A 12500-nucleotide genomic window follows, 5' to 3' on the forward strand; every position below is an offset into this window, starting at 1 on the left:
GGTGTTTACCACGCTCGCCAACGGCTAGAGCTAGCTGATACTACTGACGTCTATGATAGTTTCTGTACACAGTCTTGTACTTCTGCCTTTTTTGCCGTTTTTAAAATGTTTTTTGCGACAAATCAAATGTTTTAGGGTCACGATTCATCTCGGAGCTGGTTGGCTTGGTCCCAGGCTCCATGGGTAGCTCACCTGGTTGAGCGTGCGCCCCATGTACTAAGGCTCGGTCCTTACGGCAGTGGCCCAATGTTCGATTCCGACGTGCGGCCCTTTGCTGCATTTCATTCCCCCTCTCTCTTCCCTTTCATGTCTTCAACTTTCCTCTCAAATAAATGCCCCCCCAAAAAAAGAAACTTTAAGAAAAAGTTGAGCTCTATAGCATCGTGTTTGCGTTTCCACAGCAACAAGGAGTGCGGATTTTTGTGATGCTGTACAAGGAGGTGGAGTTAGCGCTGGGCATCAACTCGGGATACAGCAAGAGGACGCTGCTGAAGCTTCACCCCAACATCAAGGTGAGCGTCTTCACGCCAGGCGCGCTTCCACACGTTTTATCATATATACGTGCACGTTCCCCCGTCTCAATCGGACTCTTTTCTTCTCCAAAAGGTGATGCGTCACCCAAACCACGTCTCCTCCACCGTCTACCTGTGGGCGCATCACGAGAAGATCATCATCATCGACCAATCGGTGGCCTTCGTTGGAGGGATTGACCTGGCGTACGGACGCTGGGACGACAGGGAACACCGGCTGACGGACATTGGGAGTGTTACACGCTCACAGTTGGAACAGGTCTCTCTCTCTCTCACACACACACACACACACAACACACACACACACACACACACACACACACACACACACAGACACAGACAGACTGACGTTGTTAGTGTCACCTGATCATTGTCCAACATGTAGTGAGGACAGGACACCTGCCCTCTGCTTCTTTATCTCTCTCTCGTGCACACACACACACACACACACACACACACACACACACACACACACACACACACACACACACTTCTACATTTACAACAGGAGACACTTCAGGTAAATAGGGGAACTATTTTAACTAACCAACCAATATCGGCATGAAACTTCCCCAGTAGATTACTGACATTAAGACACAAAGTGTAGTAAAATAAATGTTTTCTTCCTACTATTCTGAAAGTAGACATGTTATGGAACTATCTATTTCAGTGTATCGTCACAAAGCTTTTCATGACAGCTTGACATTTGGGAGATTCATGATTTATTATCTCCGCGAAGGAGGTCATGTTTTCGGCTGGATTTCTTTATTTGTTTGTCGGTCTGTCAGCAGAATTACGGAAAAACTACAGGCCCAATTTTCATGAAATATGGTGGAAGGGTGTAGCATGGGCCGAGAAAGAACCAGTTCTGTTTTTGAGCATATCTGAATGCGAGATGGGTGTTTGTGATGCATTCATGTGGTGTCTGAATAGTCGTTAAAATAAGTGCCCGATTGGGAAAATTCTAGGGCTTCTCCTTCTTAGTCGATTAGTCGACTAATCGGTCGTTTTGGTCTTAGTCAACTTAGATTTCTTTAGTCCATTAGTCATGTTTGATGCTTTTTTTCATGCTGAATGACTTATTTCCAAGAAACGTACGAGCACATCTCTGGTAAACACAAGAATTAAAGTGGTGCTTTTGCGTGACTCTTTGCGAAGAAACTCCGATTTACAGATCTGTCGATTTAAATCAACTAATCGATTAGTCGATACAATTGAATGAGTGTTAGTCGACTAAGAATTTCTTCAATCGAGCCCTCCATAGAAAATCCACACTGGATTAGAATTGCATGCCTTAGCGGAGGTCTGTAGGGTAGTGAAATTCTATTATGTCTAGCTCCAGAAGCAACTATCTATTTATGTAGAAAAAATAGAATAGAATAAAACTAGAATGGCACGTGGCACGCAAAGACCTCCGCCGAGGCCAAACACCCGGTCTTGCAATGTAAATGAAAATGAAAAATTCTGTGCTCTGTGATTCTGATGTGCTCCAAAATGTCTCCTCGGATTCATAATTAAGTATATTTTGCATGGAAAATAGTCTCAATTTCCATCTATTAATGAAATTAGCTTTTATTTGGACTCAACCCAGATTAACGCTGACCTTGTTTAAATGATTCTCAGGCTGAAGCGACCTCTTCAAACATGGCTGCCCCCGCTAACGTGGCTGCCCCCGCCAACGGCAGCGGTGGCGTTTCCTCAAGAAACGGGAAAGGCATTTTCACCGTAACGGACTCGGTGGAACAGCCTAGGCTGAAAGGCGTGGGGAGGACGAGGAAGAGCAGGTTCAGCATCAGGAGACACCTGCAGAAACACGGGCTGGCCCACGCTGACAGCGACAGCGACCTGGAGAGCGAACAGAGTGAGTCTTAGATCAATTTAATATGTTTAGATAATAGTTATGTGTATTTGTGTTGATGGTGTATTGGAGCAGAAAGGTTTTCTTGTCATTATTACCTTTTGTACAGTGCTACCTATGTAGCAGGTAATCATATGCAGCAGCTGACTCAGCGGTAAGGTTGGCAGCCATGTTGGAGCTCCTGTAGTCTTGCATTGCCAGACCCTCCTCCACAGCGCTGCACAGGAGGGTCGTGCTCTGGTTTATTAGCATTTCTTTAAACCAATCACAATCGTCATGGGCGGCGCTAAGCACCTGACACATGTATGATGCCTCTGCAAAATAGCCTCTAGAAGGAACTTGTTTTGGTGGAACATGTGTACGTTCAAAAGTAGTTTTAGTCGTGCAACAGAAAACTCAGATTGGAGTAGTTAACCACAGTCCTCATAAATCCACCGCAGGTTAGAACGCCAACACAAAGAAAGAGGAAGGTACCGGATATTCGGCCGAAAAGATTGAAATCCGGCGTGCATTTCAGGCGGCAACGGAGCAATCCTGGAAGTGGAACGTCGTGGATATAGACTCGGGCTCCTGTGTCCATGCTCAGCCACGTTTTGGCTAATGTGCTATCAAAATATCTGTTTAAATACAAATATGAATGATCGAATAAGATTTTGTCTTCATCCCTCTCATGGATATGTAATGTTATATAGCAAATAATTTGTGGTTCGACTAAAGACCGTACTTCTGTTCTTCACAATAAAACGGCATGCTTCAACAACTCCAAATGATGCAGTAAAAGCTCCTTAAATTACACTTTGAATGTAAAGTTATACCGCCACCTGAGCATCGCCCAAGCATGCTTACTGCTTTCTCTCATCAAAATCACTCTCGTACAATAATTAGACATGAAAATGTCCATGTACGTATATATGAAAATGAATATGTAAATTGTTAGATTTGTATAAATTACTTCTATTTGCACTTCGGGGGTGATCAGCTGGAAAAAAGCCCCACGAAAATAAAACCGCATCAGACAGGATGTTTCTGGATGCGGCCAATAACCGCTAACGTTATGTTTTAGAACCTGGTCACAACTGCGTTGACGTCGGCAAAACGTTAGCAACAATTACATTTATTTAAGTGAGATTTCAGTGGTCAGAGGACTGGCTCGTGGCAATGAAGTAAATCAGGGCAGAACCTGCTTTTGTGCAGATAGCAAACACATCTGAATAGCTCACGAGCTAACATGCAAGCTAACTTTTGAAGTTAAAGCACGCAGTTCTGCCAAATTTTCCAAAGTTTTCAACCAGGCAGAAGGTTCAAGGTTGGTCTTAGCTCACAGTGTTGACACTTAGTGATTATAAAACATTACTTTCCAAGAGTAACAGAGCAGACCTCTAGCCCTTTGAGGTATTAAAAAATTTGTCCAGAATGCCAGAACATAACCTCGAGGAGGATTTGACTTTCCAGCTCCGGCTAGCAGTGTAGCACTCGAGATCGGTCTTGGTCTCAAGAAGGTCTCGGTCTCGTCTCAGAATCGACCGCATTTTTACTCCGTCTTGTCTCGGTCTCGGATAAAGAGGATTCAGGATTTTATTTCAAGACCGGCAGGGATTTTGCTACATGTCTGATTTATGCCTATGGGTTAAAACTTGCAAATGCAATCAATAACTTCACTTATATCTAATTAGAATTTATTTTTCTTGGTCTTGTCTCGGTCTCAACTCCTCAAAGTCTCGGTCTTGTCTCAGTCTCTACCCCTCAAAGTCTCGGTCTCAACCCCTCAAAGTCCTGATTTGTCTAGTCCCCACTCTCAAACTCGGTCTCAGCCCCCACCAATTTCAGTTTGTCTTATTGTCCCTACCACTCTTCAAAGTCTCAGTCTGTCTCAGTCTCAACCCCTCAAAGTCCCGGCCTCAAACCTCGGTCTCCCTCCTCCGAAAGTCTTGGTCTTGTCTAGTTTACCCCTCAAAGTTGCCTCTACCCGCAAAGTTCCGTCTTGTCTCCGTCCCTCACCTCAAAGTTCGCGTCTCAACTCCTCAAAGTCTCGGTCTTGTCTCAGTCTCTACCCCTCAAAGTCACGGTCTCAACTCCTCAAAGTCTCGGTCTCAACCCCTCAAAGTCTCGGTCTTGTCTCGGTCTCGATACACTCTGGTCTCGGTGATGACTTGGTCTCGGTTTAGGTGGTCTCGACTACAACACTGCCGGCTAGTTTTAGTTTGTAGCAGCGATAGCCTCCGTGTGTGCTGCCGTCTCAGTGTTTGTGGCCACTCTGTTCAGGTTGGTCCAACAGCGTCAGCAGCCAACACAACCTGATCCCCAGCAGGCTGGCGGAGCTGAGGACGGCCGCTCCTATTGGCCAGTGTCAGGCTGGTGAGTTGGCGGCGTTAATGTTGCTCGCCTCCCAGTGTGCTTTGCTGTGGTTTCAAACTGCATTGAACGGCCTTTGGTTGTCTGTGTGCGAGTTTGAAGTTTTTCTTCCTCCGATGTGTCAAAGGTCGATTCAGAAAATGTGTCTTCTTATCTTCTAATATCTTTGATATCTATCTTTTTATGGAAATGAGCAACAATTTTGTAGTAAATCAGACTCAACTACCATTTCGTTTTCACATAATTATTCAGTATTGAATCACTGAAAAGGCTTTAGATTTGTGCACAGCGGCTCCAAAAGATGTGGTTGATAAATCTATAAACTGAAGTAGAAAATGACAATTTTAGTAATCTATTAAATGTTTTAGGCCTTTCAGTCAAGCACAAATGTGAAATATCAGCTGGTTTTCTTCAAAACGCCGCTTAAAAACCGTAGCAGTGCCGATGTAGCCTGAGAATGTGTTGCACAGACATTAAGCAGAGCTGCAGCCTGTAGTCTCTTTGTCTCTGTGCTGGCACACGGCACGTGTCACTGCTGCAGTAAAACAGACGCCGCAGGTTTTTATTAGCTGCTGTTTGTTTGCCAGGCTCATCTCTGTTTGTCCTGATGTGTCATAGATGGGAAGTGTCAGACATGAATGTGAGGCAAACAGCCGCTACCATTAACAAATGAAGTCAGATGGATTTCATGGAGAGAAAAAAACAAAAACTTCTTTTTGTTATTTTCTTTGATTACTCTCCAGTTACTCCCATCATTTATTTGAATGTATTTCAGGTAAGTAAAATGGTTGAAACGATGCGATTTCAATTTGCATGTCTCTGCACTGCTCTCTGAGCTTTTATAAATGTCTCCTGTGGTTCTGTCTTCCCTCCAGCTGCTGTTTTATTTCTGTAAAAGTGCTGTCAAAGCGTGTTCCAAACACCGGTGTATAACTGTCAAAGTCATCGTGGTACAGACAGCGTGCTGTAAACAGATTACACCCTGGCACAGTTGCTTCACATCCTCCATTTTAAAGGAGGAAATGATGTATTTTGTTGGGGACTATTGTCAGCGGCGGAGGAATCCACATTTGATGCTCTAGTGAGTATTTGTAGCAGCAGGACAGTGTGTGGGATTGAGTCAGAATAACTTACAGTATGTGTGTTTAAGGTGATGAAGGAATATGTGATCCAGTGCAACAGTGTGGCTCACTGATGTGTTTTAATGGCACAGAGGAAGAAGAGATATCAAGGCAAGGCGAGGCAATTTATTCATATAGCACAAGACACAGACACAAAGGCAATTCAAAGTGCTTTACATAAGCATTCGTCTTGCATTGCCAGACCTGTCTGGCTACACCACAGATGCATTCTGGGAGAGGAGAATAGGAGACATTTCTTTAAACCAATCACAAACCTCCGGACGCAGTCCCGGTTGCTGGAAGTTTATTCCAGATGTGCGGTGCATAGAAACTGAAAGTTGCTTCTGCATGATTGATTCTGAAGCTGGAGACGGTGAGCAAGTCTCAAAACTAGGTTCGTACATGTAGGGACCCTCAATATGCTACCGTGGAAGTGTGGCGCTATTTTGAGCCTTGTAAGTGGTGTAGAAATAGAGATTTCTTTTTACTTTACCCTCTTCCCTGACGACTAGCGTTATAAGCTAATTAGCGGTTTGGGCTAAAACTGGTCACATTCGATTAGCATGAAAGCATATCCCAGAGAACGGTCGACTCGGTACACGTGTTATTAACCCCTAGGGTCATTTTGCGCCGGAATTGTCCTTTAAGATCTCAACTCTGATTGCTGCATCAGAAAGACGCAGCAGGAACCTGGACTAGGCTAAGTTGCTGGAAATGTTCCTGCAGTGAGGACTAGTCTTTGGAAGGTAGTGATTGTAGTTTTCATTGCATTGTACTGCTGATAAATAACTGCCTCTTCGTGTGTGTGTGTGTGTGTGTGTGTGTGTGTGTGTGTGTGTGTGTGTGTGTGTGTGTGTGTGTGTGTGTGTGTGTGTGTGTGTGTGTGTGTGTGTGTGTGTGTGTTTAGGAAGCGGCTCGGTGCGCAGTCTACAGACGGGGGTCGGGGAGTTGTATGGAAACACGCGGTTCTGGCACGGAAAAGACTACTGCAACTTTGTGTTCAAGGATTGGATTCAGCTGGACAAACCGTTCGATGGTAGGCACATTACTACGCTCATGGTCTCGTGTTGCCAGACCTTCCTCCACAGCGCTGCGGAGGAGGGTCTGGCTAGTCCGTACAGCATTCTGGGATGGGAGAAAAACGTGCTCTTGTTTATTGGCATTTCTTTAAACGTATCACAATCGTCTTGGACGGTGCTAAGCGCTGGACACATGTATGATGCCGCTGCAAAATAGCCTCAGGAAGGAACTTGTTTTGGTGGAACATGTGTTTCCAGCTTCGTCTCCTGGCTAAAGTTAAGCCCTTCCTTAACAGGCATGATCTAGAAAAGGCGATTCATGCTTTTATTAGTTCAAGGTTGGATTACTGTAATGTTCTTTATGTTGGTCTGAATCAGACCTCCATCTCACGTCTTCAACTTGTGCAAAATGTGGCTGCTCGCTTTTTAACAAATACACCTAGAGGTATGTGCACCTCATCGCTCCCGTTCTCTACACTCTACATTGGCTCCCTGTGCGTTTTTAGAATAGATTTTAAGATTTTATTGTTTGTTTTCAAGGCCTTAAATGGTCTGGCTGCAACAGAAAACTCCGATTGGACAGATAGTCTAGCTAGCTGTCTGGATTTACCCTGCAGAGATCTGAGGAGCAGTTAACCATAGTCCTCACAAATCCACCGGAGGGACATCATTATTAAGCTCACAGTTTAAGCGGGGAATCTACAGAAGAGCGGAGACGATTTATTTCCCCTCCTGTCCTACTCACATTCCTGTTTCTGCTGTTTTTTTAGACTTCATAGACAGACACACAACTCCCAGAATGCCTTGGCACGACATCGCCTCGGTGGTTCATGGGAAAGCAGCTCGAGATGTGGCCAGACACTTCATCCAGCGCTGGAACTTCACTAAGGTCAGAGGTCATGCTGGCTGGCCTTTCTTAGACCATCAGTCGACTTATCTGTCCTTTTGTTCTTTAGTTGATCAGTCATTTTTTAGGCTTTTCCAGGCTGAATGAATTCTTTTCCAAGAAAGGTATGAGCACATCTCTGGTAAACACAAGACAAAATCTTACGAGTGGTAGTCGAAGTAGAATATATTTAATCGAGGACAGCTCTATAGCATACTGAATAAGGGATTAACATAGTGACAACACTCCTGCAAAATGTTGTGTTTTCTGTTACAGAGTCCTTGAGCAAGATGCTAAAGCTGATCCTGCGTCTCCAGAGAAAATGCGTACAAATATTAAGTGATGAAATTAGATTCATGGAAGAAACAACAGATAAATTAGGGCTGCATCTAACAATTAGTTTTACTGTCGATTAATCTGTTGATTGTTTTCTGGATTAATCAATTAGTTGTTTGGTCTCTAAAATGTCACAAAATGGTGAAAATTGTGGATCAGTGTTTCCCAAAAGCCCAAGATGACTTCTTCAAATGTCTTGTTTTGTCCACAACTCAAAGATATTCAGTTTACTGTCACAGAGGAGAGAAGACACTAGAAAATTTAACAAGTTGCAATCAGAGAATTCTTACTTTTTTAAAAATACAAAATGACTTAAACCGATTAATGTATTATCAAAATAGTTGGCGATTAATTTAATAGTTGACAACTAATCGATTCATCTTTGCAGCTCTAAGATAAATGGAATAAACAACAGTGTCTGCGTATAGAGAGATAATGCAAAATCTGTATATATGAAGAGTGTCTGCGTCTTTATTTTCACAGCGTGCTGCACGGAAACGTAACCTGTCATGATTAAAGGTGCACATACGCGCTAGAAAAACAGGACTCTTGCTGTGCGTCACTTTATAAGATGACGCCAATTTAACTCTTTGGTGTGCAAGTGGTCACTCTGTGGTTAAAAGTACGGGTTCGGTAGCCTAGAAATCTAGATGCACGTTAGTGGCAGTCTAGGCACGCTCCGTTAGCTTGCGAGCAGGAAAAACCAAACTCTGGTCAGGCCAATCACATCGTGTATAGAGTCGGTGGGCGGGGCTTATGGCTGCTGGTGAACAGCGGTCTTCTGGAAGACTTGGAGTTCAGCTTTTCTTTGAGAAAAGAACAAAGAACGACACTGAAGTCATTCTTAAAAAAGGAAGATGTGTTCGGAGTTTTGCCGACCGGATACGGCAAAAGTTGAACCTATCAACTAGCTTCTCTTCCTTCTTCGTTGCTCTGCCTGGTTGTAGCGCTATCCTATTACGTGCAGAAGGAATTTGAAAGACAACCGTTTATCCCGCCCCTCGGATTGAGCTCCGTCAATGGTGAGTTCCCAGACCCAACATCTGGATGTGGGTCTGGCTTGTCAGGCTACCGGTTCGGCATCGGAATCGTAAAAATCCAAACGATACCCAACCATACATCCACGTCGCTGGAGGAGAAATCTACGGCCGTGTGCAGCGGTGTGACCTGTGTTTGACTCTTTCCTCTGTTTCTCTCCCAGCTCGTGAAGGCGAAGTACAATTCTCTGTCGTACCCGTACCTGCTGCCCAAGTCTCACACCACGGCTGGAGAGCAGCGATACCTAGTCCCCAACTGCGTCCCCACCAAAGTGCAGGTTGGTGCTGTTGAAGTTTCATGTGTTCAGTTCACCCTGCAGCCATCTGCCTCTTTACTTCTTTTTTTTCTTACTTAACCCTACACAGTCACGCACTTCATTGTTCACTTCATTGTGACTGGTTTTCAGTTCTGGACTACGTTGTAAGTCGGTTTAAGTGTGCGATATGTTCACACTGGTACCTCACGTTGCGGAAACGTGCAGCAATTTAACCCTTGTGTTGTCCTCAGATAGGGTGACCAGACGTCCCGAAAAATTCGGGACAGTCCCGAAATCCAAGCGGTTGTCCCGAATCCCGATTCCTGCCCTAATTGTCCCGAAAATTAGAGCAAAGTCTCAAGAGCAGACTCTCGAGTAGTTCTAGTCTGATAGAACATTAAAAACTGTTCATGGTGATTGAGTCGTCCTGCGGCCAGCTCCCGGTCTGGCAGATGGTCCAGGGCACTCGACCCACTTCCAATACGTTCCGAAAGTCCTCCTCGTCTCCAAAATAAAAGCCCCCATCCCCGTCGGGAGACAACGGGGTGGCATCACAGCTGAGGGACGCAACAGTCTGGGGTGAAATACTATAATAGTTTAAAATAATATAATTACAAAAAATACAACCTTTGTGTCCCCCTTTTGATGTTATAGAGTAGATGAAGAGAGCGCACGTTGCAGCCATGAGGCCAGGGAAAGTGCACGTGCAGGCAGCCAATAAAAATAAATCATTTTGGTGCAGAGTTTTGAAATTCATGTTCACACCCCCCCCCCCTAACCCCCAAGTGCCTCGCCCCGAATTTTACCCATTCTCATCTGGTCACCCTATCCTCAGATCAAATTTGACCCCTTTTCAAAGTTTCAACCGAATTGCCCAAAAATAACATGGATAGTTCCATACACGAAACCGGCTGTAATTATCCATCAACGTACGTTCCTCTGATCTTAACTATATATTATATATAACTAAAAAAAACTAAAAAGTCACCGTGATTTCGCTCTAACACAAAAAAACACTTCCATGTAGACAAATTGCCGTTAATTTGTATTGCGGAGATACTGTATGTGAAATCGGCAAACTTGTTTATTTCTGTTGTCATGTTCATAATCATCTGTTGTGCTTATTTTCTGTCTGCTGTTTTGCTTTACTCTAGCAGGCATTTTAGAAGGCAGCGACCCTGGTTAGGATCCAACCTGCGGGCCTTTGTCATCCTCTCTCTCTCCTCCCTTTCTTTTTTTTTTCTTTTTTTCTCTTTCTTTATATCTACCTCGTCTTTCTGTGAATTATGAGCCTTTAAAAAAAAAAAATAATTGATTCTGCTAATGAAAGGGACAGTGTACCATACTCAGGACACACTATACTGTGAAGTATCAACAATGTGCTTAACTCCAACTTAACACATTTTGGGAAAGTTAGGAGCAGGAAGCCATCACATTGAGCAGCAAATTGCGACTTTTGTGTTCGTTAACACCAGACAAAATAGCTTTAGATTTTGTATGTTGTTGACCGTGTGTAGTCAACACACATTGGTCTTGTTTGTAATCATGCAGCCATTATAATAAAAAAAATTACAAATATTTTAAACTTTTTGTACACTATACAGCTGCATTTTGTCTATTCATTCTCTCTTGTGGACACTGGTTGCCTTCCAGGAGCACCTGCTTTGTGATGCATCTGTCAGAACCAATAAGCATTTCCACCAGTTTTTCTGGCATATTTTACTATTTATGTTGACATTTTGTAGTCTACTTATTTTTTTTTTTACAGCATGGTTGGTTAGTATTTATTATAAATTAGGCTAGCAAAGTTAGCTCAAACCAATTAGTCTCAGATGTTGAGTTTATGTTGTAGAAAAAGTCAGTCTCCGTCTCCTACAGTATATCTAATAAAAGCCCCAAAAATAAAAAAATAAATAATAATAAAAAAAAGAATGACTAGAGTATATCCAGTTCTTCGTCCCCGTTACACACATTGTAATTGGGTTTACTAAATCTGCTTGACTGAGTGTGCTGGTGTCCCAAAATGCAATGCACCGTGGAAACTACCCTGCCTTCCAATACCCATAATACCTTTATACTATGGTACGCTGGTTTTAATAAGAAGCTGTTAAAAACTCACCCGTTTCGAAAGCACGTTGTCCTGTAATGTGTGTTGTGCATCCTGTGTAGTTTCTGTTTGAGTGCTTTACTTCTGTGGTTGCCTTTTATTTTGTAGTTTTTATTATTATTATTATTATTATTATTATTATTACTAAGAGGTACTTTGTAAGGGCAGCAGCAGTACATACTGAAAGTAATAAAGAAAAAGTATGCGATTTGGATCGCTGCCGCTACTTTTTTTTTTCACGGCTGTAAAAAATGAAAACAGATTGGTGAGAAGGCTTTAGGAGGATCCCAGAAAAGTACGGAGTCTTTTAATAAAACACTTCAAGCATACGACGCCATATTTTTCCAAAGGTTGTCTGCTTGTGTACATCTTGTATCATTACCTTTTGGGACAAAACCATAAAGGTAATGTTAATTTCTTATATGCTAACGCCAAGAAAAGTCTAGCTTCTCTTTTACTTTTACATTACTGATTTAGTATGTTGTTTAGAATTGTGTCAGAAAAGTATTTTGTTGTGTTGCTCCTCTCCAGTGCAGAAATAAGTGGAGTACTATCACATTGAGTCTCAAGAGCCAAACACAAATATTTTGTCGAAGATGAAACTAGCTTTCCTGTTTGCAAAGTGCAAGTTGAAGCTTTTATTTACACAATCGTTTTCCTGTTGTCCCTCCCAAACTCACTGGTCTCCGTTCCCTCAGATCCTTCGCTCGGCCTGTGACTGGTCCGCTGGCATCAAATACCACGAGGAGTCCATCCACAACGCCTACGTCCACACCATCCAGAACAGCCAACACTTCATCTACATAGAGGTACTTAACTACAGCACCATCTAACAGCAGCATGTCCCACAGTTTAACCACAGTTCTAAACGGGGTCAGCCCTATGGCCCCACAGCCCTATGGTCCCACAGCCCTATGGTCCCACAGCCCTATGTTCCCACAGCCCTATGTTCCCACAGCCCAATGGTCCCACAGCCCTATGGTCCCACAGCCCTATG

The 12500-nt window shown here is 43.4% G+C and overlaps 1 protein-coding gene across 3 annotated transcripts in view; it reads left to right on the top strand.

Moving 5' to 3' along the window:
- Positions 1-12500, top strand: part of pld1b (phospholipase D1b) — a 90860-nt gene that overhangs the window by 56050 nt on the left and 22310 nt on the right. For all 3 annotated transcript variants that reach the window (XM_039790583.1, XM_039790585.1, XM_039790584.1), the window contains exons 13-19: positions 402-512; positions 607-789; positions 2154-2391; positions 6769-6897; positions 7651-7769; positions 9304-9417; positions 12202-12312. In XM_039790583.1, coding sequence (XP_039646517.1) covers positions 402-512; positions 607-789; positions 2154-2391; positions 6769-6897; positions 7651-7769; positions 9304-9417; positions 12202-12312 — 1005 coding nt within the window. The remainder of the gene's footprint in view (positions 1-401; positions 513-606; positions 790-2153; positions 2392-6768; positions 6898-7650; positions 7770-9303; positions 9418-12201; positions 12313-12500) is intronic.

The sequence above is a fragment of the Perca fluviatilis genome, chromosome 22 (assembly GCF_010015445.1).
Source record: "Perca fluviatilis chromosome 22, GENO_Pfluv_1.0, whole genome shotgun sequence".
Classification (NCBI taxonomy): domain Eukaryota; kingdom Metazoa; phylum Chordata; class Actinopteri; order Perciformes; family Percidae; genus Perca; species Perca fluviatilis.